Genomic DNA, 20361 nt, shown 5'->3' with positions numbered 1-20361 from the left:
ACGTGTTCTCCCTACCATGGCAAAGGTGGAAAGATGTCATGTAATCCATGGACACCAGTGAAGATCACAAATCATTGAAGAAAAAAGGTTCAGCGCGCTGTCTTGTGGGGTCTAGATAACCCAACTCCCAATGTTAAAGTGCCTAGGATAGCACAAGGGTTAAAAATGAAGCAAAATTTACCGAATCATATTAACCACAGTAGAATTAAAAACGTATTAGATCTCACCTTCAAGTGAACAACTTGCAGCATCATACTGCCTCTATTTTGCTCCACTGTGTTCAAACTTGTAACGGTGACTCAGTAAGTTTAGATAGAGTTTCACATCAGGAAATCCATTTAAAAACTGTTCAGTGATTTTCAAGTGCAGTTTTGACTGAAATGGCATTGCTCATGTACTGTTAAGTTGATTTGTGCTGAGCTTAAAAATACTCAATTTGAATTATTGAAGCTTAACACCAGGAAAGAGGTTTAAACTTTCAATGCATGCCGTGGACAGATTAAAAAAATAAAACTTTTCTAGGATCTAAGAGTAGATGGAGCAATAAGCTGTAACAAATGAGACCTCAAACCACCATGAATGCTTAAACACCTTTATTGTGCCCAATCTGAACATACTCCACAACTGTTAGGTAGCAGCAAACTTGGCAGACCACAATGAGGTAGACTTTCAAAACTCTAAAAAGCAGCTGGGCTAAAAGACAACGAGCTCAGCATGACAAATCGAATGAAAGAAAAGACGCGTCGTCTTTGGCACACAGCTCAGTATGCAAACATCTGCAACCAGAACAGGAAGGCTAAATGGGTCAAGAAAGCAAAGGGTTGTTTTTATCTCGGGGTCTACTCAAGCTCTGGATAGATCATTCAGCATAGTGGATGTTCCTACATCCAACAGGAAGAAGCGGCTTGAACGAGAGCGCCCCCTGCTGATGTACAAAAGTGATTAAAAACCACCGCCACCTCCACACGTGGAAATTAAAAAGTGCAAAATCAAAAACTATGTACACAGGATTCACTTTAGCTCAAGCCGGTTCAGCAGTCTCCTCCAAAGCGACGGCTGAACCAGCTCGCACATCCAGCAGCGGTTAAATTCTATCGAGCTGGATCAACAAAGCAAGTTTAAAGTAGTACATCCAACATTTTGTGCCCATTCAATTGAAATTTAGGAGGGCAAATTAAAAAGGAAAAAAAAGAGCTACTGAAAAATGTTTAAGGGAAAAAAATAAAAGGGGGGTTTCCATAAACAGCCACCTGGTAGAATTCGGTTCAAAATTTTCATGTCATGACTTAAAACCATTTGTGTACAAATTAGTAAAAAACTGCGTAAAAATGTCTGAAATGCGACTGGTTAAATGAAGCCCAACATTCAACTCCCTAAAGTAAGAAACACCAGTTGGCTTGCACAGGAAAAAAAACAGATGCCAGCTGGGGGGAGGGAGGGAAGAGGGGAAAAATAAATTTAAAGGCACTGTATGGCGTCTGCCAATGAAAGGCAATGAAACTTGCGTGATTGCTCTTTACTATGCAACACATGTAAAGGAAAAAAAGAAAAAAAAAAAGGCATTTTCATCCACTTCTAAACCTTAAGCTTCCATCATTCTGTCTGGCCACAAGTCTGGGAAAATGCAAAAGGGTGAAGGGCCCCTTGTCCGTCCCAACAAGGTCACTGTGCAGAAGTGCCACTGTGAACAGCAAAAATGTAGCAAGTGCAAAAGTGAACGTTTCCTACAGTGATATCCCCAGTGCCTGGTGGAGTGCCACGGTGCCCTCGCTCTGAGGGCTCGCCGGCACATGTGCTCTCCTTTGGCGGGCAGCCTCGCCCCACGGAGGGGGCTCTTCTACGGGCCCTTTAGCCTCCGTCTGCTCTAGCTGGAGTCCCTGTTCTTCTGGTTCCGCATGAGGGGCCGATGGTTGCTCAAGATGTCCATCGAGTGCTGCCAGTGCCAACAGGAGCGGCAGTAGTACTTGAAGCAGGCCTGTGGCAGATCAGAAACACTCAGATTTCAGCCATAAGCTACTCCATCTACATGGTATCTGACAGTTTTCATTCATTAACATGGAATGGAATGCTTTCTCATGCTTCCAGGAGCATGACATTGAAAATAAGCAATGTCCCTTTCCTAAAAACAGTTCAACACTGGGTTTTCTGCACAAAAAAAACAAAAAAAGACCCAAGAACTAAAATCGAAACCATCTTGTACCCTGGTTTTTAAAAGCAGGTGGGACATCATGAACACTTTTTGTGTTTAAATGGCAAATATACCATCACTGCCTTACCCAAGTAAAAGCTAATGTTTTACAAAGTCCATTTATGAATCCACCATGTTCTGATGATGAAAAGTTAGATTTAAAAAGAAAACAAAACATTTTGTTCAGATTAAAATCATTCAAATGCAACCGTGATCCACATTTGGGAATCTAATGAGCATTGATGCACAGTTTTTGCAAAGACATCTGGGAAATTCCAGACACTGGATTTTGGAATTTTAGGTTGTGCCTGAATTCCTTCACTACTCCCTACATTGTGCACAATGTAGTGTGTTCACCATTTTGTGAAGCTGTCCAATTCTACAATTCAATAAATCAAGTGGTTTAGAAAACCAATGTGCATCAATGCTCACTAGATTGCTGAATATAGACCACAATGCATTGCATTTTAACAGTTTTCATGCAAAAATAAAATTTATGAACCAACAGTTGATTCATAGAAAGTCTTAAAAATGCTCATTTGGTTTTTACTTCAGATAAAGGAGCATTTCATATTTGCTGTTTAAAAATACAAACGTTCAACACGTAATAAAGGCCCGTACACACGGGACGAATATTCGCCAGGCGTTATTCGCCAGCGTTTTTCGCCACGTTTTTTGTGTTCACACCCAGGCGATTTTCGCTGACGGTGAGCCGAGCGAACATGCAATTTCATTCCCTGACATTAGATGGCGCTTAATGTAAACAGAAATACTCCTGTACACAAGGTGGCGCTGCACAACTTTACGATTCTTAAAGTCGCTTTTCACTCAGAAGAAGAGAGCAAGTATTTACACGCTTGTCAGAATCATACAAAGAAAACATGAATATTTCAAGCATCAGTAGCTCCAACTGGAGCTTGGTTCGGGGATATTTTAGAATGTCCGTCATTATTTCTTTGCGGCAGCGTAGACGCTACTTGGCGTCTATCTTCTTCGCTGGTATGTGTGCTCAGCAAGGCTGTTTTGTGTTTGAGCGCCCCCAAGTTGTGTTTTACTGTAACTTCAGAAGCTCCAGACACGTGTGCAAAAGCGCCATTCTCATTGGTCGAATAGATTTCGACGCGTTGCGTTGAAAAAAAAAAATGAACCCGAGGCGTTTTTTTTTTTGACCCTTTTGCGCGTGGCGTTTTTTCGCGTCGGTGTGCACACTCTCATTGGTGCCCTTTGTTTAGTCACGAGGCGTTAAATGTCGGCGAAAATCGCCGGCGAAATTCGTCCCGGTGTGAACAGGCCTTTAAGCATGCCGTTCAAATTGCTTTTAAACTTTAGGGCACTACATGGTCCCACAACCGTAGGTTTGAGTAAAGCGATAATCCAGACATGGCTGTATATTGGGAGCACCAAATAGTGAAGGAACTGGGACCAAACCAAAATGTTATAATTTGTGTAGACCTGGCATCATCTCACTGATCCGTTGTTCCTTTAGCACATTTACTGCCCCACTCAAGCAAAGGAGTGTTACTGCAACAAAAGCCCTTCACCTCATGCCTGCAGTGACAGGTTTAAACGTTGACCCTTCTGTAAAGTGAGTGCAGAGCTTTCATTATCTAAATGAAAGCTTGGAGCTTCAGCTATTTATATGCACTAAAACGCTAACATTTAAATTCTCTGCTTTTAAAAACTAAGAATGCAACACTTCTTTCTCCTGGATCTAATGCATTAACTGCACTCTGGGTATCCAGAACCAAAGCAGAGAACCTTCCATGTTTGATCTGGAAAAAGGCTGAAACTGACCTGGTCTCTGCAGAAGAAAGGCCCAGGTTGGCGAAGGCAAATCTGACACATGGAGTCTTCCAGGTACGGGTCAATCTGGACCTGAGGAGTCACGGGGGGGAGGTGGGGGGGAGGTGTCATAGTCCATGACCTAAAGAACTGCAGATGCTGGTGACCAAAAATCATAGAAAAACTACAAGTCTCACCTTCTTTGTAAACTTGGGCGTTTTAATCTCCACAAATGCTGCAGAGACAGCCTTCAGATAACTGCGCTGATTGTTGAACGTGACGCGTCCAGAGCCTGTGCACAACAGAAGACAAATCCATACCGGCCCGTTTCAGCTTCACGCTCTAAGGCATCTAAACAGTCTCACCTATAGGATACTTGTGCTTGTCCGTGTCAATTCCAGCATACATGACTCCACCGAACAGGTCATTCATGATGCTGGCCAGCGCCTCGGCGTTCAACATGCCGTGCAGAGCGCCGACAAACACAGTCTTACAGGGATCCAGACGCTGGGCAGGGCAGCGCACGTAGTTGCTGTCAGAGATCACCCAGGGAATCACCTGCACCTGGATGTGCAGAGGAGGCTTCAGTTCAGCAAAGACTTCTGCCATTTTCTTCACAAGTACACGTTTGTTTATACAGGTACCACAACAAAAGACCAGCAATAACTCTGAAACGACTAAAACTGAATATCACTTCTTTCAAGAGCCATTTGCTTTTTGATCAGCCAGCTAATCGCTTAAGTCTTGATTTATTGTTTTGTCCCATTGCTCTAAAAACATGTCAAATTGTTTCCACTTTAAAACTTTAAAAAAAAAAAAAAAAAAAAAAAAACCACTAAATTTATTGTTTTGAGCCATCATGTCCTAAAAATATTTGACACCAGAAATATATGTGCCGTCCTAAAATTTTCATTCTAGATGTTTCTAGAAGAAACATCTAAATTTACACGTTTCTTCTAGAAATTGTAATCTTATAACTATTTACAAGTTGTTATAAGATTACAATTTTCATTTCTTCATCTTTCATGTAAAAATAAACACCATACATTGCAGACAAAGGAAGCAGCCATGTTTCCACTGAACTGTGCAGTTCATTTCAGGTCAAAAAAGGACTGAAGATCAAAGACAGGTTGTGTTCAAATTCCCTCACTACTTTGTGGACATTTTAGAGCAGTGGTCCCCAACCACCGGGCCGCGGACCGGTACGCACAGAAAGAAAAATTTCCATTTTATTGTTTTTTTTTGAACAGTGACCGGATTCTCTCCGTTACATCCTTCACACTTAACGCACGTCAAAGTCGCGACACCAAACATCACGTGATACATCCCGCTAAAATTAAACCCAAACAACCAAAATGAGCAAAAAACAAACTTCTTTAGAAAGTTGCTTTGACAAGGGGAAACTGTCTAATCAAGGGACAGAAGAGGAACCTGCACCTGCTAAAAAGGGAACTCTGCCTTTAACAGGCAGTATCAAGAAACCCATTTAAAATATGGATTTATTGCCACGGGCAATTCCCACGCACCAAACCCGCTGTGCATAATATGCGGTGAGCGGCTCTCCAATGAGGCGATGAAGCCTTCAGAATTTTGAAGTCTGAAAACTAGGGTACATTGATACTATATAGGCACATCTAGACCAAAGTGCATTGCGTTTGAACCATTTTTCATGTGAAAAAGGTATTCATGTTTAGATTTTATAAATCCTCCAGGTTTCCATCACCAGAAAACAAATTCTTAATTTTTGTAAAACGCTTATTAGGTTTTAACTTTGGCAAATGGTGACATCTTTGGGAAAATGCATCATAATACACAATTGGTTCAGAGTGCATTACCATAAAAGTCCAAAAAAGCATCAATTGAGCACCAAATGAACTGGCACTGAAGTGCATTGTTGCTTTGCATGTTACTCACATCCTTGCATCTCATTCTGCGGCTGGACATCTTGAAGTAGTACTCCCTGTTGTCCTCTGGGTGAAAAGGATCCTGGGAGCAGGCCTGAAGCAAGCTGCGCACAGACTTCTCATTCTCAAACACCAGGTAGACGTAACCTGCAAACAAACAAACTGCTTCAGATCATGATTAACCGTCTTAAACTGCAGGTTAACGTAAAGCCCCACGCTAATGAAAAGTCTGTTTTTAACAGGTTCTCATGGAGGACAGGTACAAAATAAATTTATTAAAACTGCATTTCTGAGTATTTCTTTAAATTGTGTTGATCAGGAGCAGATGAAAAGCCGTGGTTTGAAAAGGCTCTGGTTTGTGGCCAAAGTCTTCCTTTTCTGCTACAATTCTGAAGCAGGATCCTTGCAAGTCTACACTTTCCTCATCTCAGCTGCAATGTAGTGCAAAACTGTGCGGCCGGATAGCTCTGATACTGCACACCAGATTTTTTGGCTACACCAACACAAGTTTGAGTTTTTGAGATGCTGTAAGCTAGCAAAAGGGCTGATGGGAAATTAGCTAGAGGCCAGCTTCAACACCAACCTAAATGACATGGCGGGCCACATTAGGCCCACAGGCCTAGAGTTTGACACGTGTGGTTTAAATGATCAAGAGGACGTTCATTACAAGTTTATTCTGGTGGGGGGGGGGGGGCTCAGCAACAGCAATTCCGTCTGAGAGAAGAGTCAGCAGACAAACTTCTAGAAATAGAAACAAGTTCCTGACTATCAACAAGCTACAATTTCAAGCCTCTGCAATCACCACAGCCAGACAAATTTAATTAAAATTACACCTTTGTAACGTAAAGACGTCTACATGATTTTGCTATAGGGGAGGGTTTATAGGTGGCTCAGGCTCAATTTTATTCCATCTTAATGTGAAAATTCTGTTCTTGCACTTTTTCGTAGCCTAACAAGCTTTGACAAACCATTAGAAGTTGCAAATATTGCGCAAAATAAGTTATAGTAGATAAAAACTGAGGAAACCATAAATGCAGGATAATCATAGTTTTCTGTTTTGTACTTTGTGCATCAATTTGATTGTAGCTCAATTTTCAAATCCACATTTTTAAAATACTTAATTTTCCCCCCAATCTTCCACAACCAAATGCACATAAAGGATTATAACTGATCCTTGCATACAGAAAGCAGGGCTTAATCATGATCCCTTCAGCTGAATAGAAGAGGATGTGGAAAGCCAAACCTCTGACACCACAATCACTATCCAAGTGTCTTATGCCCAAGAGTTAGACTCACCATTGTGCCACCATGTCCCAGGACAGAGTGGGTGATCTGAGCCATGAAAGTTTTACTGTGACAAAAACATGACTGATTTCAAAATAAAAGTACCAATTCAGTAAAACTGTGAAGGGAAACCTGGAAGCATTCAAAAACTATTCCAAAAATGATCTGCACAGAGCATCTTCAAGGTTGTGTTTGACAAAAAGATGCATGATAATTTGTTGAACATGAAATTGTATTTTGAACCCGTAAAATAAATGATGGTGGACAAATTTAGATCAGTCAAGGTAAACTCCACAATTACAGATCACCCAGCTCTACTCTAGTAAGGAAAAATTAAAATTAGGCCTACCAGATTGTTGTTACCTTTAGCAACATTACCTTTGGGGGGGCAGCGAGGGTGTTTTCCATCCTTACCCGGCCACTCTACTGTCAGAGGACCATATCCACTGAAAGTGTTGATCAGACCAGCTTAAAAAAAAAAAAAAAAAGGAGCATAGTGGTGAGGGGGGGTGGCATTACGCCCAAACAACAACTGTAGCCTTACACCCCAAACCTTCTGTGATGTCCCAGGGCACGCCACCAAGAAACACCTTGCAAGAGTAAAGAGGGTCCTTGTTGTTTCTGGGAGGCAGCTGACCGCTCCAGGTGAACGTGGCCTCATTCACAGCTGATGGGGTCATGACGCAGGATTACATCAAATGAAACTTTCACTCCAGGAAACAGAAGCGCTTACCTGCAGCCTGTCTGTGCAGGCGCGCCTCCCTCTCAATGCTGAAAGCCTCGTCCGAGTGGTCGAGCATGTCTGACCCGGGCCATGGAGAACCAGCTCGCCAGCGGCGTGAAAGAGTGGAGGAGGCGTAGCTGGATGGAGGAGTGAGAGGAGTGCTGGTTTCCTGGGGGTCCAGACGGGAACCCAGACGAAGTAAATCCTTCTGCACATTTGATGCCAGGTAGGGCAACGGGGGTGAAATCCTCAGGGTCGACTGAGAGGACAAATGTGGAGAATATTCACCAAAAAAAAACCAGACGGTGGCCACGCCTCCATCAACATTTAGGCAAATGTTTGCCTTCTGAGATTTTTCTACCCAAATACAGCAGGCTTGCTTAATCCAGAGCTACCACCTATAAACAGTTACCGAGGCTTGAACCAGTGAACCGATAGTTTCACTGATGCCAAAACACCTATGACATCTAGCCAAATATTCCATAAACGCTTGAGCTGCACACAGCGGGATGAGGCTCACCAGCATGTCGCAGAGATGATCCGAACCAGAGCTGAAGCCGCTGGTCTCCGAGTCTTCTGGACTGCTGGAGCGAGAGTCCAAAAGGGAGCTGCAGTCTGGTCGGTTTGCCATGCGTGCAATGCCAGGGAACTTCTCCAGGAAGTCGGCCGTCATGCTCATAGAATCGTGGGACAAATAGCCCGACGGCTTCTCAAGGATGCTGCTGAAGGGACTGTTCAGAATGCCGAGCACTGAGGAACAAGAAGAGACGTCTTTGAAAGGCAAGAGCAGTTTCAAGGGACTGAGAAACATGGGAAAGCTGCAGGTTTTTTTACCCTACACATTTTAAGTTTCTAAAACTATTACAAAAAGGTAAAGGTGTATCATCCAGTAGCATCTAAGAGTCAATTTGGTGTTAAACTAAATACCAAACCCTTGCACAAAAAAGTCAAACCCGTTTGTGCTGAATTAACAGTGAGTCATTGATATTGGTGGATTTATATCGATCAAGTAAACCTGAAAACCTGCAGCACAAACTAATGTTCTAGAATTGCTGCTTGAAGAAGGCATTTTATGAGTCAGCTGGATTCAGACAAAAGCTGGAGCATTTCCAATTTTGCACTTGATCTGTGCAAATTCACTGCTAGTAATCCAACAACTCTAGCACAGAAACCACACGTCTATCCTTGTAGTAATGAACTTCAAGGCCTGTTCAACTGCAGTTCATAAGGCAGTTTAGTGACCGAGGCGGAATTCAAACCTTTAAGTTTCCTGGTTTATTATAAAGCATCTTAGACAAGGAAACTGAGAATAAACCTCTAATATGTGGAATCTTGACAAGTCTGTAAAAGCTTATCATGACTACTTCAGGAAAAGAATGAAGTTTGAATAAAAAAAACAAAAACTCAATTATAATTAGTAAGTGACACTTGCTTAGAGCAATATATAGGGTTTAAAGAAAGGGAAAGCACTCTTACTGGCTTGCTAGAGAGCGCAGCAAAGCAAAACTGCCACATCATCTTCCTGACAAAGATGCAGCCTGTTTCCACACAGATGGCAGCCATCCAGGCATGACCAATTTCAAAGCTAATGACCGTTCTACAGAAACATGCCAGCTTTTTCATTATCAGTTTTACAGCAAATGATGCTGAAAGGCCAGTCTCAACAGCAGAAACACAAACCACATTAGTAACAGATCCAGATTTCTTCCTGCAGTACCCAAAAACAAATAGAGTCCAGTACTTACTGGAGGGCGAGCCGGCCTGATGCTGAGACGGGGGAGCATGTGTGTCAGTCTCCTGACTGCTCCATGGTCTGTCCCAGCCGGACAGACGGAGAGACTGGAGGCCAAGGCCCAGGTCCGTGACAGTCGACTGGCCCCGGGATGGAGGCATATCCTGGGATCCGGGGATGCCCCCACAGTTGGGGAAAAGCATCCTCCTGCTGCCCACTGCAGCCAGCTCAGACTCTTCAGGTGCCAAGATCCAATTCAAACGATGGTAAAAGACAAGGAAAAAAAGAGTGTTAGCAACACTTGTATCCCACTGGTGACAGACAGAATGAGATCTGCAAAGCCACATCTGATTAAAAACAAACAAAACAAAAAAACAACCAACTCTTTAAAACACTCAGCTCTGCTAACAGTGGAGCTAACCTGCTGCCTCTGTGCCCGGTGCAACTGCCATGCATCCCTGTTCGCATCACTGACCCACCTAGTAGCATGTGACATGGCTGCTGATGCACTCGCACGCCCCTGCTAATGACATCAGCTCCCCCTCCACCCCCACCTCCTTGCTGAACAACTCAGTAATGAAAAATTCCAGTTGCGCCGGCCGGCTGAATGAAGTACGTCCCTCTGTGGTGGGTGCACAGCGGCTCAGTTAGCGGTGGTGGCAGCTGCTGCTTACCGTATCTGCTCTGGCTTTCTGAGTGAGCAGACCACGACTGGAGGGAGGGGGGGAGTCGAGGGACAGAACTACAACAGAATGGTGGGAGGAAGTCTGGCAGTGAGTGACTCAGCAGACTTTGACTCTAAAGTATTTTAAACCCAAAGAAGTAGGATTTTTTTAATAACTTCAGTTTGAAACTTCTGACATAAAAAGGTTTCTAAAACAAAAAGGGAGACTGGCATTTAAGCACATTTTTGCAGGAGCAGCTGACTGATCAGATGATGAGGTTTGAGCTATTTTGCACTGCCAGCTCCTCCTCTCCCCACAACTGGAAAGCTACCAGCATCCAGTCGTACCTCTGATTCAGCAACTCAATCTGGGCTGGAGAGGGCAAAGGCCACAGCAGAGGTTTAGGTCAGTTAGCAAAAAAAAAAAAAAAACTAACAGATTTACACTTCTGATTCATGATGCTGATGAAGAGGGAAAATATTGTGCAACTATGTTTTAAAGAAAAGGTTATTCTAGAGAAGAGAAAAAAAAAAGTTATGCAAAAACAATGCTGAGCTTTTCCTGGCAATTCCCACCGAGTAAGAAAGGAAGAAATGGCCGTTTAAAACTGGTGCAATGCTGCAGACTATTGATGCAGCATGAATCAGCTGTTGGCAAGGCAAGTGATAAACGAAAAGGTGAGAGATTTAACAGACCATGAGGCAAAACACTTGAGTGCCTTGAAATGTCTTGATTTATTTTAAGTGTTCAGTGATATTAAGTGTTCAGTGATATTTTAATTATGCCATTTCTGGGACAAGAAAAAAAGTTTTGACAATTTTTGCAGAGTAAAGCAAGAGTTAATTAGAAATTCGCCTCCAAGTTGTAGGTGGGACCCCACTTCCTGCCACACATTTACGCCCTCTCCCACTGGCTTACAGCCCTTCACAACCCTAACCCAACATTAGCAGTGCAGCGACAAAGATGGTGAGCAATATTGAAGCCGTCCAGCTTCGAGTCAGATGCCAGCTCGGAGGAAGGTTAGGAAATTGGGCAAAGTGGAAAACTTGTGGTCCATTAATTGCAGTTTCAACGTCACAAATACACTTTGTGCAGCTCTGCTCCCGTTTCATTACAATTTCAATAACACTTGGAAATGCCATTTAAGCTGAATTTACTTTATACATGTCCATTAGAAAAATGCCACAAAAAACATGTTTTATATTTTTTTTAAAAACTGTTGGGCCTTTACAATAGGTAACTAAACACAACTTTGCTGCCCAAATTCCAATTAAAACTGTTTAACGTGTAAAAGGCATTTCTCAAAAACAACCTTTTGAGTATGCATTCCAATTTTTTGTTTTTAAATCAGGAGCAGACGACGTAAATACTGTGGGACAAAGCCTGAAGCAGTGATGTAGGTGCTAAAAATCGGCAGGCCACAAGCTCCCTGCTTAGCTCCGTTCTGATGAGTCCACTTGCAGATGACGAGATGCTTTCAAGTCTTTTTTCCACGTCCGAGCCGGCATCTGGCTCAAAACTGTGTGGCTGGTTAGCTCCAGTTTTGCTCACCATTTTTGTTGCGTCGCCAATTTTAAGTTGGGGGTGTGAGCAGCTTAAGCTAGTGTGTGTGTGTGTACACAAAGGGATGATGGGAAATGAGGGCAGCCTTACTCTGCTCCAACTGTCTGATTTTCCAAATGTCCCAGAAAACAGATTTTTTAAAAACTCAAATGATTATTAGGTAAACTGAGCTACCCATGCAAGATTAATTTATTGGAACATTTGTATTACAAAAAAAAAAAAAAAAAAAGATTTAAATTAAAATTTAGTTAAAAAAACATTTTGAGTTGTTACTTCTACATTTAGCTTTCCAAAGCACAAGATCTTTGAAGTTATGGATATAAAGTGTCCCAAATTCAGTGGTGGTAAATTGTTAGGTCGTGACCTTTAGGACAGCAAAGTGACCCAATCAGAGTTTAAGTTCATATAAAAGCCACAGTTCCATGAAAAGTCACAGAAGTTACCATTTCATTGACTGCTTAAGCTAGCTGACAACCAACAAGCTAGTAATTCAAAGTTAACTCGGTCCCGCGTGTGAAGACAGAAATGTAACAAGTCACCACATAGCAGGTCTGGCTTCTGCTTGCTGCTACTGTTGGGTGTGCTGCACACTCCGGTGAAGTCCAGAGCGTTTCCCAGGATGGAGTTCATCCTGCGGAAGATGTCCGCGTTGCTGCAGGTGGACAGCGCAGGAGACTCGGTGTCCGGGTTCTCCGGCCTGCGGGCATCGTTCCTCTGCGAGAAAAAGAGCGGCCAAAGTTCACCTCCAATTAAGCTAACACTCATTAGCACACAGTTTTTAATATTATATTTATTTTGTTAAAGAAACGTTGTCATTTAGTTTTATAGAGACGATACCAACGGTGTTTTATAACCAAAAAATTAACGGACTCCCTCACTAATTTAATTTTCAACTCACCAAGGAAAACGCCATAATGTGGACAGAAAGCCTAAAAAGAAGTGTCACAATAATAACGACCCCTGCCTGTAGGGAAAGAGTCACATTTATGAGGTTTGCTTGAAACTAATTAGTCATGATGTGACAAACGTGTGGTCGACTCATGTCTGCGCCTCGAGGGCCGTCGTCTGCTCACGTGACCCACATGATCAGAGCTTGTCCAAAACTCTAGAAAAGTAAAATCTTTATGTTTTACCCTTAAAACCGCTTTGTTTGAAAGAAATATGATATGTATGGTTTAAAAAGGTAACTAACAATAGCACGCTATTTTAGAAGGGGAAAAAAGGTTATATATTTATTTAAAAAAGGGCATTTTCTTTACTAGTGGTTCTAAAATGGAATGTACCACTCAATGGTCCATTGTGACACTTCAGGACTCACTTTAAATATTGTCGTTACGCTATACAAATCCTCAGAAATGACTTTAACAAACATTTTTCATAATAATTAAATTATTTAATTAGATCCTCGAAATATTTTTTTCCAGACTCCCCCAAAACAACAGTACTTAAGCGAGACTTCTCAAACCCAAACATTGACTATGAACCCAGCAGCAGTCACTGAGAATGACTTTTTTATGTGTGTGTGTGTGTATATATATATACACACACACATATATATATATATATACACACACACACACACACATATATATATATATATATGTATATATATATATATATATATATATATGTATATATATATATATATATGTATATATATATATATATATATATATATATATATATATATATATATATATATATATATATATATATATATATATATATATATATATATATATATATATATATATATATATATATATGTATATGTATATATATATATATATATATATATATATATATATATATATATATATATATATATATATATATATATATATATATACATTAACATTAACTAAAAAAGCAAAGAACGACTTATCTTTGTGGTTGGTGTCTAATTTCACTAGTGTTTTTTTTCTTCTAAAGAAAAAGAAAGAGAAAACATGGAAACTTTTTGTAGTTTAATAAGTCATAGGATGCTGTTTTTCATAAACAAACTGGACTTGTTTAATTTTTTGTTTTATTGTTTTTAATGCTTTTTTCTCTTTACAATGTTTATTTTCTTGTAGTTTTTTTTCTGTTTTGTGCATATCAGGGAGTGCATCATCAAAAAAAATGTAGAAGCAGAGATCATGATTCTTAAACAGTCTTTTTGAAAACAGAAATGAACTACCAGTATGCAGGTAAATAAAATGCAAATAGTAATAAATTAGAACATTTATTTTTAAATGACAAGTTAAAAAGGTGGGTCTTCTTTTTAAATTCCTCAACTCCAGATGAAGTTCTCAGATCCCGCAGGGAGGCTGTTCTGCAGAAGAGACCCAAATTCCTCGAATTAGGTTTTTGTTTTTATGCCTGAAAAATGCCTGATTTAACCGGACCAACGCTGGATTTACACCGGTTTGTCTAAGGTGCGTCTGATATTTCTCATAAATCTTTATTGTGAAAGTACAACGGAAGCCTTTTATTTTGATAGCCGGATGTGTTTGCTGTTTCTCTGGCTTTTTACCATGAAATTGGCGCGTCGACGGACAGGAAATAGAACTCCCTGCGTAAAGCTTGCGTTGCGTGGCGGACGGAAGTCAGACGCAGACATGATGGAGGCGACGTAAACATCACTTCTATTGATTTAGTGAACGTTCTGTTATTTTGTGGCAACGCAACGCAGTGTTGACGCACTGCAGACGGACTAGTACATATCAGGCGTTAGGAGTTCCGTTGTACTGTCAAAATAAAGCTTTATAAAATGTTGTGTTATGTTTAAGGGAAAGTGACCACGCAATAACCATAACGCGCCTAGTACCACCGCGGAAAACACCAACAATGGACGACGAACGTTTAATTTTAGAAGTACAAAAACACAACATCCTTTATGACACAAAACATCTATTTTACAAGGACTCAGTGAGGAAGGAGAGGGCATGGGGCCTGATTGCCAACGTCATGGATATTGATGGTGAGTAAAATCTCTTATTTCAATCATTTAAATTATTGGTGTAACACTTAGGTCGTAGGGCTTTAACTAGCTTTGTATCTTCAAGTCATCCAAAACTGCTGTAAACGATCCCCTGAACTGAAGCTATGTGGTTTCATCAATGAGTTATATCACTAGAGGAGACATCACGTGGTTCCTCATGGGAGGAGAGCACCGCCATCTTGGTGAGGTCAAGTTACTGCTGCAGTGAATGCATGTGAACACATTTTTTGCATAATGCCAGTTCATCGTGCGGGTTTCAACTGCCAAAATCAGAAAAATGAGTCCATGAAGGAGGAAGGTATATCATTTCACAGGTAAGTATTTTAATTTTTTTTCTTTTAAGGCTGCAGGGGCTTCATTAATAGAACACCTGTTGACATGCATGATGCTGCAGGGCTGTTATCAACATGCTGCATGATGTACATTTATTTTGCTGTCAATATAAATGTACATTTTATTTTGCTAAACCTTTATACAGCATACTAGGCTATTTATACAGATTTATACATTTCTGACTCAGTGACTGAGTCAGGTTTCCAATGGACTCAGACTTCAGGAAAAAGTGGATCTTGGCTATCAAAAGAGTTAACCCAGATGGATCACTGTGGTACCAACTAGAAATACAGTCTGGCTGTTCAAAACATTTGTGGAAACAGATTTTGATAAGAGGCCAGATTGTTTTTTTAGGGTAAATCTATTGTTCACTTTTTGACTTCTTTTGATTATTATTATTATTATTGTTAATAATAATAATAATATAATGTTTTTTATTATTTATTGACTTATTATTTATTTATTATTTATTGTTTGTATTGACTTACGATTGATTTATTAATATTATTATTATTATTGACTTATTGTTGGGTTTTTCTAAATAATTTAAATTGCATGTCAAAGAAGTCTAACACTTCTAAATGTTTAGAAATTAATTTTAAAAATTCTTTCTAATAATTTTTTATTTGTAAGAAGTCCTGCAACAATGCATTTTCATTCAAGTTTGAGCTTTTAAGGCTGACTGTTTCTCTTCTTTAACAACAACAAATGATGTATGTATATATATATTATATACATAAAATATAATATATTTATATATATGTATAAATATATTTAAATCTAAAAATATATACAGTTTATAAAAGCTACCTAGACACCACTAAAATCAATGGAAATCAATGTCAAGTGGGCGTCGTCGACCTCACCAAGATGGCGTCGCGCTCCGCCACCGTCGGCCAGGCTTCTAAAGCGGGCGTGTCTCCTCTAGTGATATAACTCATTGGGTTTCATCATCATGTGTGTCAAAATATGTTTTGTGTTTCTACGGGGTTCCATTTATGCCAAAACTACAGTCAGCTTTCTCAAATATTTTAAACATTCATGTTGCTGCTGATCAGGTTTGCTTTAACATTTTATTCCTGTCAAGCACTTCCATTTTAACTCAACATAATTTTTTATGTACTTTTGAAGTTCATCACTTTATGTGTCAGTTTATGTATATGGTTCCAAAATCTACAATTTACTTTAATGATATTGTTTTCAGATGATAACCTGTTAACTGATTTTAATCTTAAATATATTTTAGCCATTGGGAATTGCAAATTGTGTCAAAACAGTTCAAGTCTCCTTTGGGTTCCGTTTGCGCATGTGAGAGTTTAAAATAGCAACAATTATCTTATTAAAGTATCACTTCTAGCATACCTCCTCAGAGACATGTGACTGGAAAAAGAAAAGCTCATAGAATTGACTCTTACCTGGAAAATGATGAGAACCGCTAGCAATGATGAGGACTGCTAGCATGAGGCCAAAACCGCAGACCATCAGTGCAAGAACAGCAAGGAAGGGGAAAAAAAACAACATCGTAATACAATAAAATAAAAGAAACAAACAGTGTGTACAAGTGTGCAAATATAAACTGTAAACTGTAATGAAGAGTGCCGAAATAATTGTGCAAAATTGCGTATGAAAATTGTGTGTAAACATGTCAGAAGTGCAAGAGGTGGACAGAGTTATGTAAACAGGAATTTGGATTTTATCTTTGCCTTTGGAAAGAAGCTGTTTTTTAGTCTGTTGGTTTTGCTTCTGATGCCTCTGTAGCGCCTCCCAGAGGGCAGCAGGGTGAACAGGTCTGAGCCGGGGTGTGAACCGTCCTTGATGATGTTATGAGCCTTAGTGGTGCAGCGGGAAAATCACAAAATAATTTGTTTTTCTATAGTAGTTTATAAGTTGATGATCAAATAAAGCTGTTGGTTTTTAGTTTTTTCATTTTTGATTTTAAGTTGAAAACAACAAATGATTCAAAGTACCTATGTTTTCCAGTTTCTCATTCTGTTACATTTTGCAAACATTCCATTTTATTTTCAGAAATGTTTTTAATTTTTTTTATTTTGTGTTGTAAACTTAGTTTTCAATTTTGTTTTTTACTTTTTGGTTTCTGAAATTTAGTTTATTTTTTTTCAAATGTAATGCTGATGTGTAACATTTGCTTTCTTTTTTTTATTTTTTTATTTTCGTTGTGATCTTTACAATGTTTCTGTATTGAGTGATTTGTTGAATGATTTGCACTTCAGGGCCACCTTACTATGTGGAAAACTATTATGGTATGGAGTGACTTTTGTGCCATTATTCCTAGCGCAACACTCACTGTTTTTAGCATAATAAATTTGTGTGTCCGAAAAATTATTGTGCACCTGAAACAAAAAAATGCACTTGAAATTTAAAAGATCCGTGCAATCAAAACAATTTTCACTCGAGAGAAACTTCCTCTCCTGCTCTCAAAACAGAGCAGGCCTCCACGTTACAGACAGGTCGCATGTCTGTGATTGGCTGGCTTTTGTGGCGCATTTGTTACGCGGATGCACTAAGGCAAAATCCAATTTTCCCAGAAGCCCTGTCAATTTCTACCCAGGTTTCCTGAGATGGTATGAACGACTCCACAACGGCTGAAAATACCACGTTGAAGGCGGTTTGGCAAAGCCAGGCAGAGCAGTGAATCTCCAGAAGCCAAATATCTAGGAAGCAAACACAACATTTAACAATGTTCTTTATCTTTCAGCTGACACCTGCAAAACAAGATGGAGGGTTCTACGAGATAGCTTCGTCAGAAACCAAAAAAAGTCGATGCCAAGTGGACCGGGGGGGGCTTCACAAACGGAATGGAAATACAAAGACATTATATCTTTCATTCTGCCCCACCTGCAACACAGGAGGTAATATAGTCTTAAATAATTCCAAGCTAGGACGCCATGAAATGAAGTTGTAAATTAAAACAGAACATGGTATTAAACTGTTTAACTAAGTAGGTTTTTGTGCACATATCTTACATCCTATCAGCTCTAAAACCAATTCAGAAAAAGCTGTGGATCAGAGCAGGAGTCAACCGGGGACTCCCACATCCCTGGAGGAAATGGATTACCAGTCGATACACATTAAAGTTGAAGATTCGGAACCAGGGACTTCTGGAGAAGTTGCGAGCATAAGCACACCACCTCCACAAAAAGCAACACAGGCGAAAAGGTCACAAAAAAGACAACACTCTACTATTGTAGACAACTTGATGGCTCTTCTAGAAGAGCCAGTCCCAAAGCAGAGTTTCCCCGAAAGTGACCTTGACGAGTGCTACTACTTTGCTATGAGCCTCGTGCCACTGCTGAACAGGATGGACAGAATAACAAGGGAAGAAACAAAGTTTGACATTTTAAAATGCTTTGAAAATGCAAGAAAAAGACAAAGGCACACCGATTCTCCTCAACAGTAAGAAGCATCAAGATCTCCTCTAGGGCTTCCTCTACCACCGTCATTCACACCCGACTCTCTTCAGCCCCACAGAGACGGTCCTTCTGGAATATGCTGTACTTGAACCCAACGGAAGCATGGCTGGAGAGTGACTTCTGAGCACATCATATTTCTCTTTTGTTCATAAATTTTTTTGGATTTATCTGAAGATAAATAATACTGTTAATGTTTTTAAAGATCCACTCCAATGAAAATGGTGTTTTTAACATGTTCTTGTAGCATTTTTCTGCTGATGGAGGACATTTATAAAAGAATTTCAGATAAAACTTGCGTTTCTGAGTATTTTTTCTATTCAAAATGTGATTAACCAGGAGCAGATAAAGACCCTCGGTTTGAAAAAGCTCAGGTTTGTGACACAGCAACTGCCATGGGTAGGTTAAAGTCTCCCTGCTGCGCTCCATCAGAAGGAGTCATGGTGGAGTTCTTAAAAGTATTTTGTACTCTGTATACAGCTCATCTTTGGGCAAACTATAAAAGTGTCAGTATGAGAAAGCTGAAGGTGGCGTACAGCCGTTTGTTTCTCTCCGAATTAACACTCTCTGGGCTTGCATGCACTCACTCATGTTCAGGTTTATCTGCAGGCTAAATGCTTCAGAGAAAACGCTCATCTTGGTTATTAGTAACTTTGGACTTATTGCTATACGGTTCCAGTCAAATGTATGGAAACACTGGAGGGACTCTTATTATTTGTCCTTGTAACTAATGCTTATGGTGTGGTTTGTATAAGTAATGTTTTTAATCTTTTTATTTTTTTGTATTATTTTTTTAAATGTATTTTTTATAAATATTTGAAATTTTTTGTATACTGCTTTTGTATTCTTGACACTGCTTTTTTTAATGAAGTGGGTCTGTGTACTCCTTTTATATTGATTGGACTATGAGTCTGGAACAAATTCTATCTGTCCAGCCGTACAGTTTTGATCCAGATTCCAGCTCAGACGAGGAAAACAAAGATGTACATGGATGTATTTGTCTGCAAGTGGATGCATCAGAATGGAGCAGAGCAGGGAAATTGTGACTCGCCCACGATTTGTATAAAGAAACACTCAGAAAAGCTGCTTCCACCTTAGTTTTCTTTATATATATCTTCCATTATGAGGAAAATGCCACAAGAACACGTTAAAACAGTTTTCAGTTGACTGGGTCTTTTTTTTTTAAACAAAGGGTCTATTCATAACATCATAGCAGTTGTAGAAAGGTTTTGGAGTTTGTGTTTAAAAATGTAATTTTCTCCAATTTTTTGAACATTGCCGTAAATAAAGAACATAAAGGTCATGTTAACCCATTGAAATGTATGCTGCACCTTCTGATGGTGTTACCAAGTGGTACCATGTAAAGATTGAAAAAGTTTAACCCTTGTGCTATCTAGGCACTTAACATTGGGAGTTGGGTCATCTAGACCCACTAGACAGTGCTCTGAACCTTTTTTCTTCAATGATTTGTGAATCTCACTGGTGGCCATGGATTACATGAAATCTTTCCACCTTTATCCACCTTTGTCATGGTAGGTATAAGACGTCAATGTAAGGGTGGGGTCATAGGATAGCACAAGGGTTATAACCAAGAAAAGGACCTGGAGACCCCCCCCCCCCCCCCATCAATCTGTCCCTTTGTGATGAACAAATAATGTCTTTTTGTAAATTAAGATGAAATCCAGTTATTCCAACCAAGCCTTGGAGTCCCTTTAGAAGAATCAAGGGGCCTACTGTGTCAAAGGATGCACTGGGGCCCAACAAAACCAGGACTG

The 20361-nt window shown here is 39.9% G+C and overlaps 1 protein-coding gene and 1 non-coding gene across 5 annotated transcripts; one reads left to right on the top strand and one right to left on the bottom strand.

Moving 5' to 3' along the window:
* Positions 1 to 578: 578 nt before the first annotated feature.
* Positions 579 to 12941, bottom strand: LOC100049325 (cytoplasmic polyadenylation element-binding protein 1). Of its 4 annotated transcripts, none has more exons than XM_011487761.3 (12): positions 12741 to 12941; positions 12382 to 12556; positions 9628 to 9849; positions 8403 to 8632; positions 7892 to 8141; positions 7712 to 7825; positions 7522 to 7626; positions 5885 to 6021; positions 4336 to 4534; positions 4168 to 4262; positions 3983 to 4063; positions 579 to 1975 (listed from the first exon to the last, which is right to left on the bottom strand). In XM_011487761.3, the coding sequence occupies exons 1-12, from the start codon at positions 12753 to 12755 to the stop codon at positions 1865 to 1867; spliced, it is 1734 nt and encodes a 577-aa protein (XP_011486063.1). In that variant the 5' UTR covers positions 12756 to 12941; the 3' UTR covers positions 579 to 1864. The 4 variants fall into 4 exon arrangements, with proteins under 4 accessions (XP_011486063.1, XP_020567741.1, XP_078800335.1 ...); XM_020712082.3 differs by having other exon boundaries at positions 7537 to 7626; XM_078944209.1 differs by lacking the exons at positions 12382 to 12556; positions 12741 to 12941 and adding an exon at positions 10036 to 10327 and having other exon boundaries at positions 7537 to 7626.
* A 1440-nt stretch (positions 12942 to 14381) lies between these two features.
* On the top strand, positions 14382 to 18880 carry LOC110017189 (uncharacterized). Its single transcript, XR_013654803.1, has 3 exons — positions 14382 to 14804; positions 17875 to 18028; positions 18153 to 18880. It is a non-coding gene; the product is annotated as an uncharacterized LOC110017189 (transcript).
* The last annotated feature ends 1481 nt before the right edge of the window (positions 18881 to 20361 follow it).

The sequence above is a fragment of the Oryzias latipes genome, chromosome 3, assembly GCF_053564925.1.
Source record: "Oryzias latipes strain Hd-rR chromosome 3, Olatipes_Hd-rR_3.1".
In the NCBI taxonomy this organism is placed as follows: Eukaryota; Metazoa; Chordata; class Actinopteri; order Beloniformes; family Adrianichthyidae; genus Oryzias; species Oryzias latipes.
Note: the sequence above shows the minus strand (reverse complement) of the source record. Positions and strands in the feature narration are given on the sequence as shown.

What these genes read in the sequence shown, in the direction of transcription:
- LOC100049325 (XM_011487761.3), bottom strand. An exon ending in GAAGCCAGACCTGCTATGTG is followed by an intron (nt 9,850 to 12,381) that starts GTGACTTGTTAC and finishes TGGCACCTGAAG; the next exon opens with AGTCTGAGCTGGCTGCAGTG. An exon ending in CAAGCACAAGTATCCTATAG is followed by an intron (nt 4,263 to 4,335) that starts GTGAGACTGTTT and finishes TGTTGTGCACAG; the next exon opens with GCTCTGGACGCGTCACGTTC.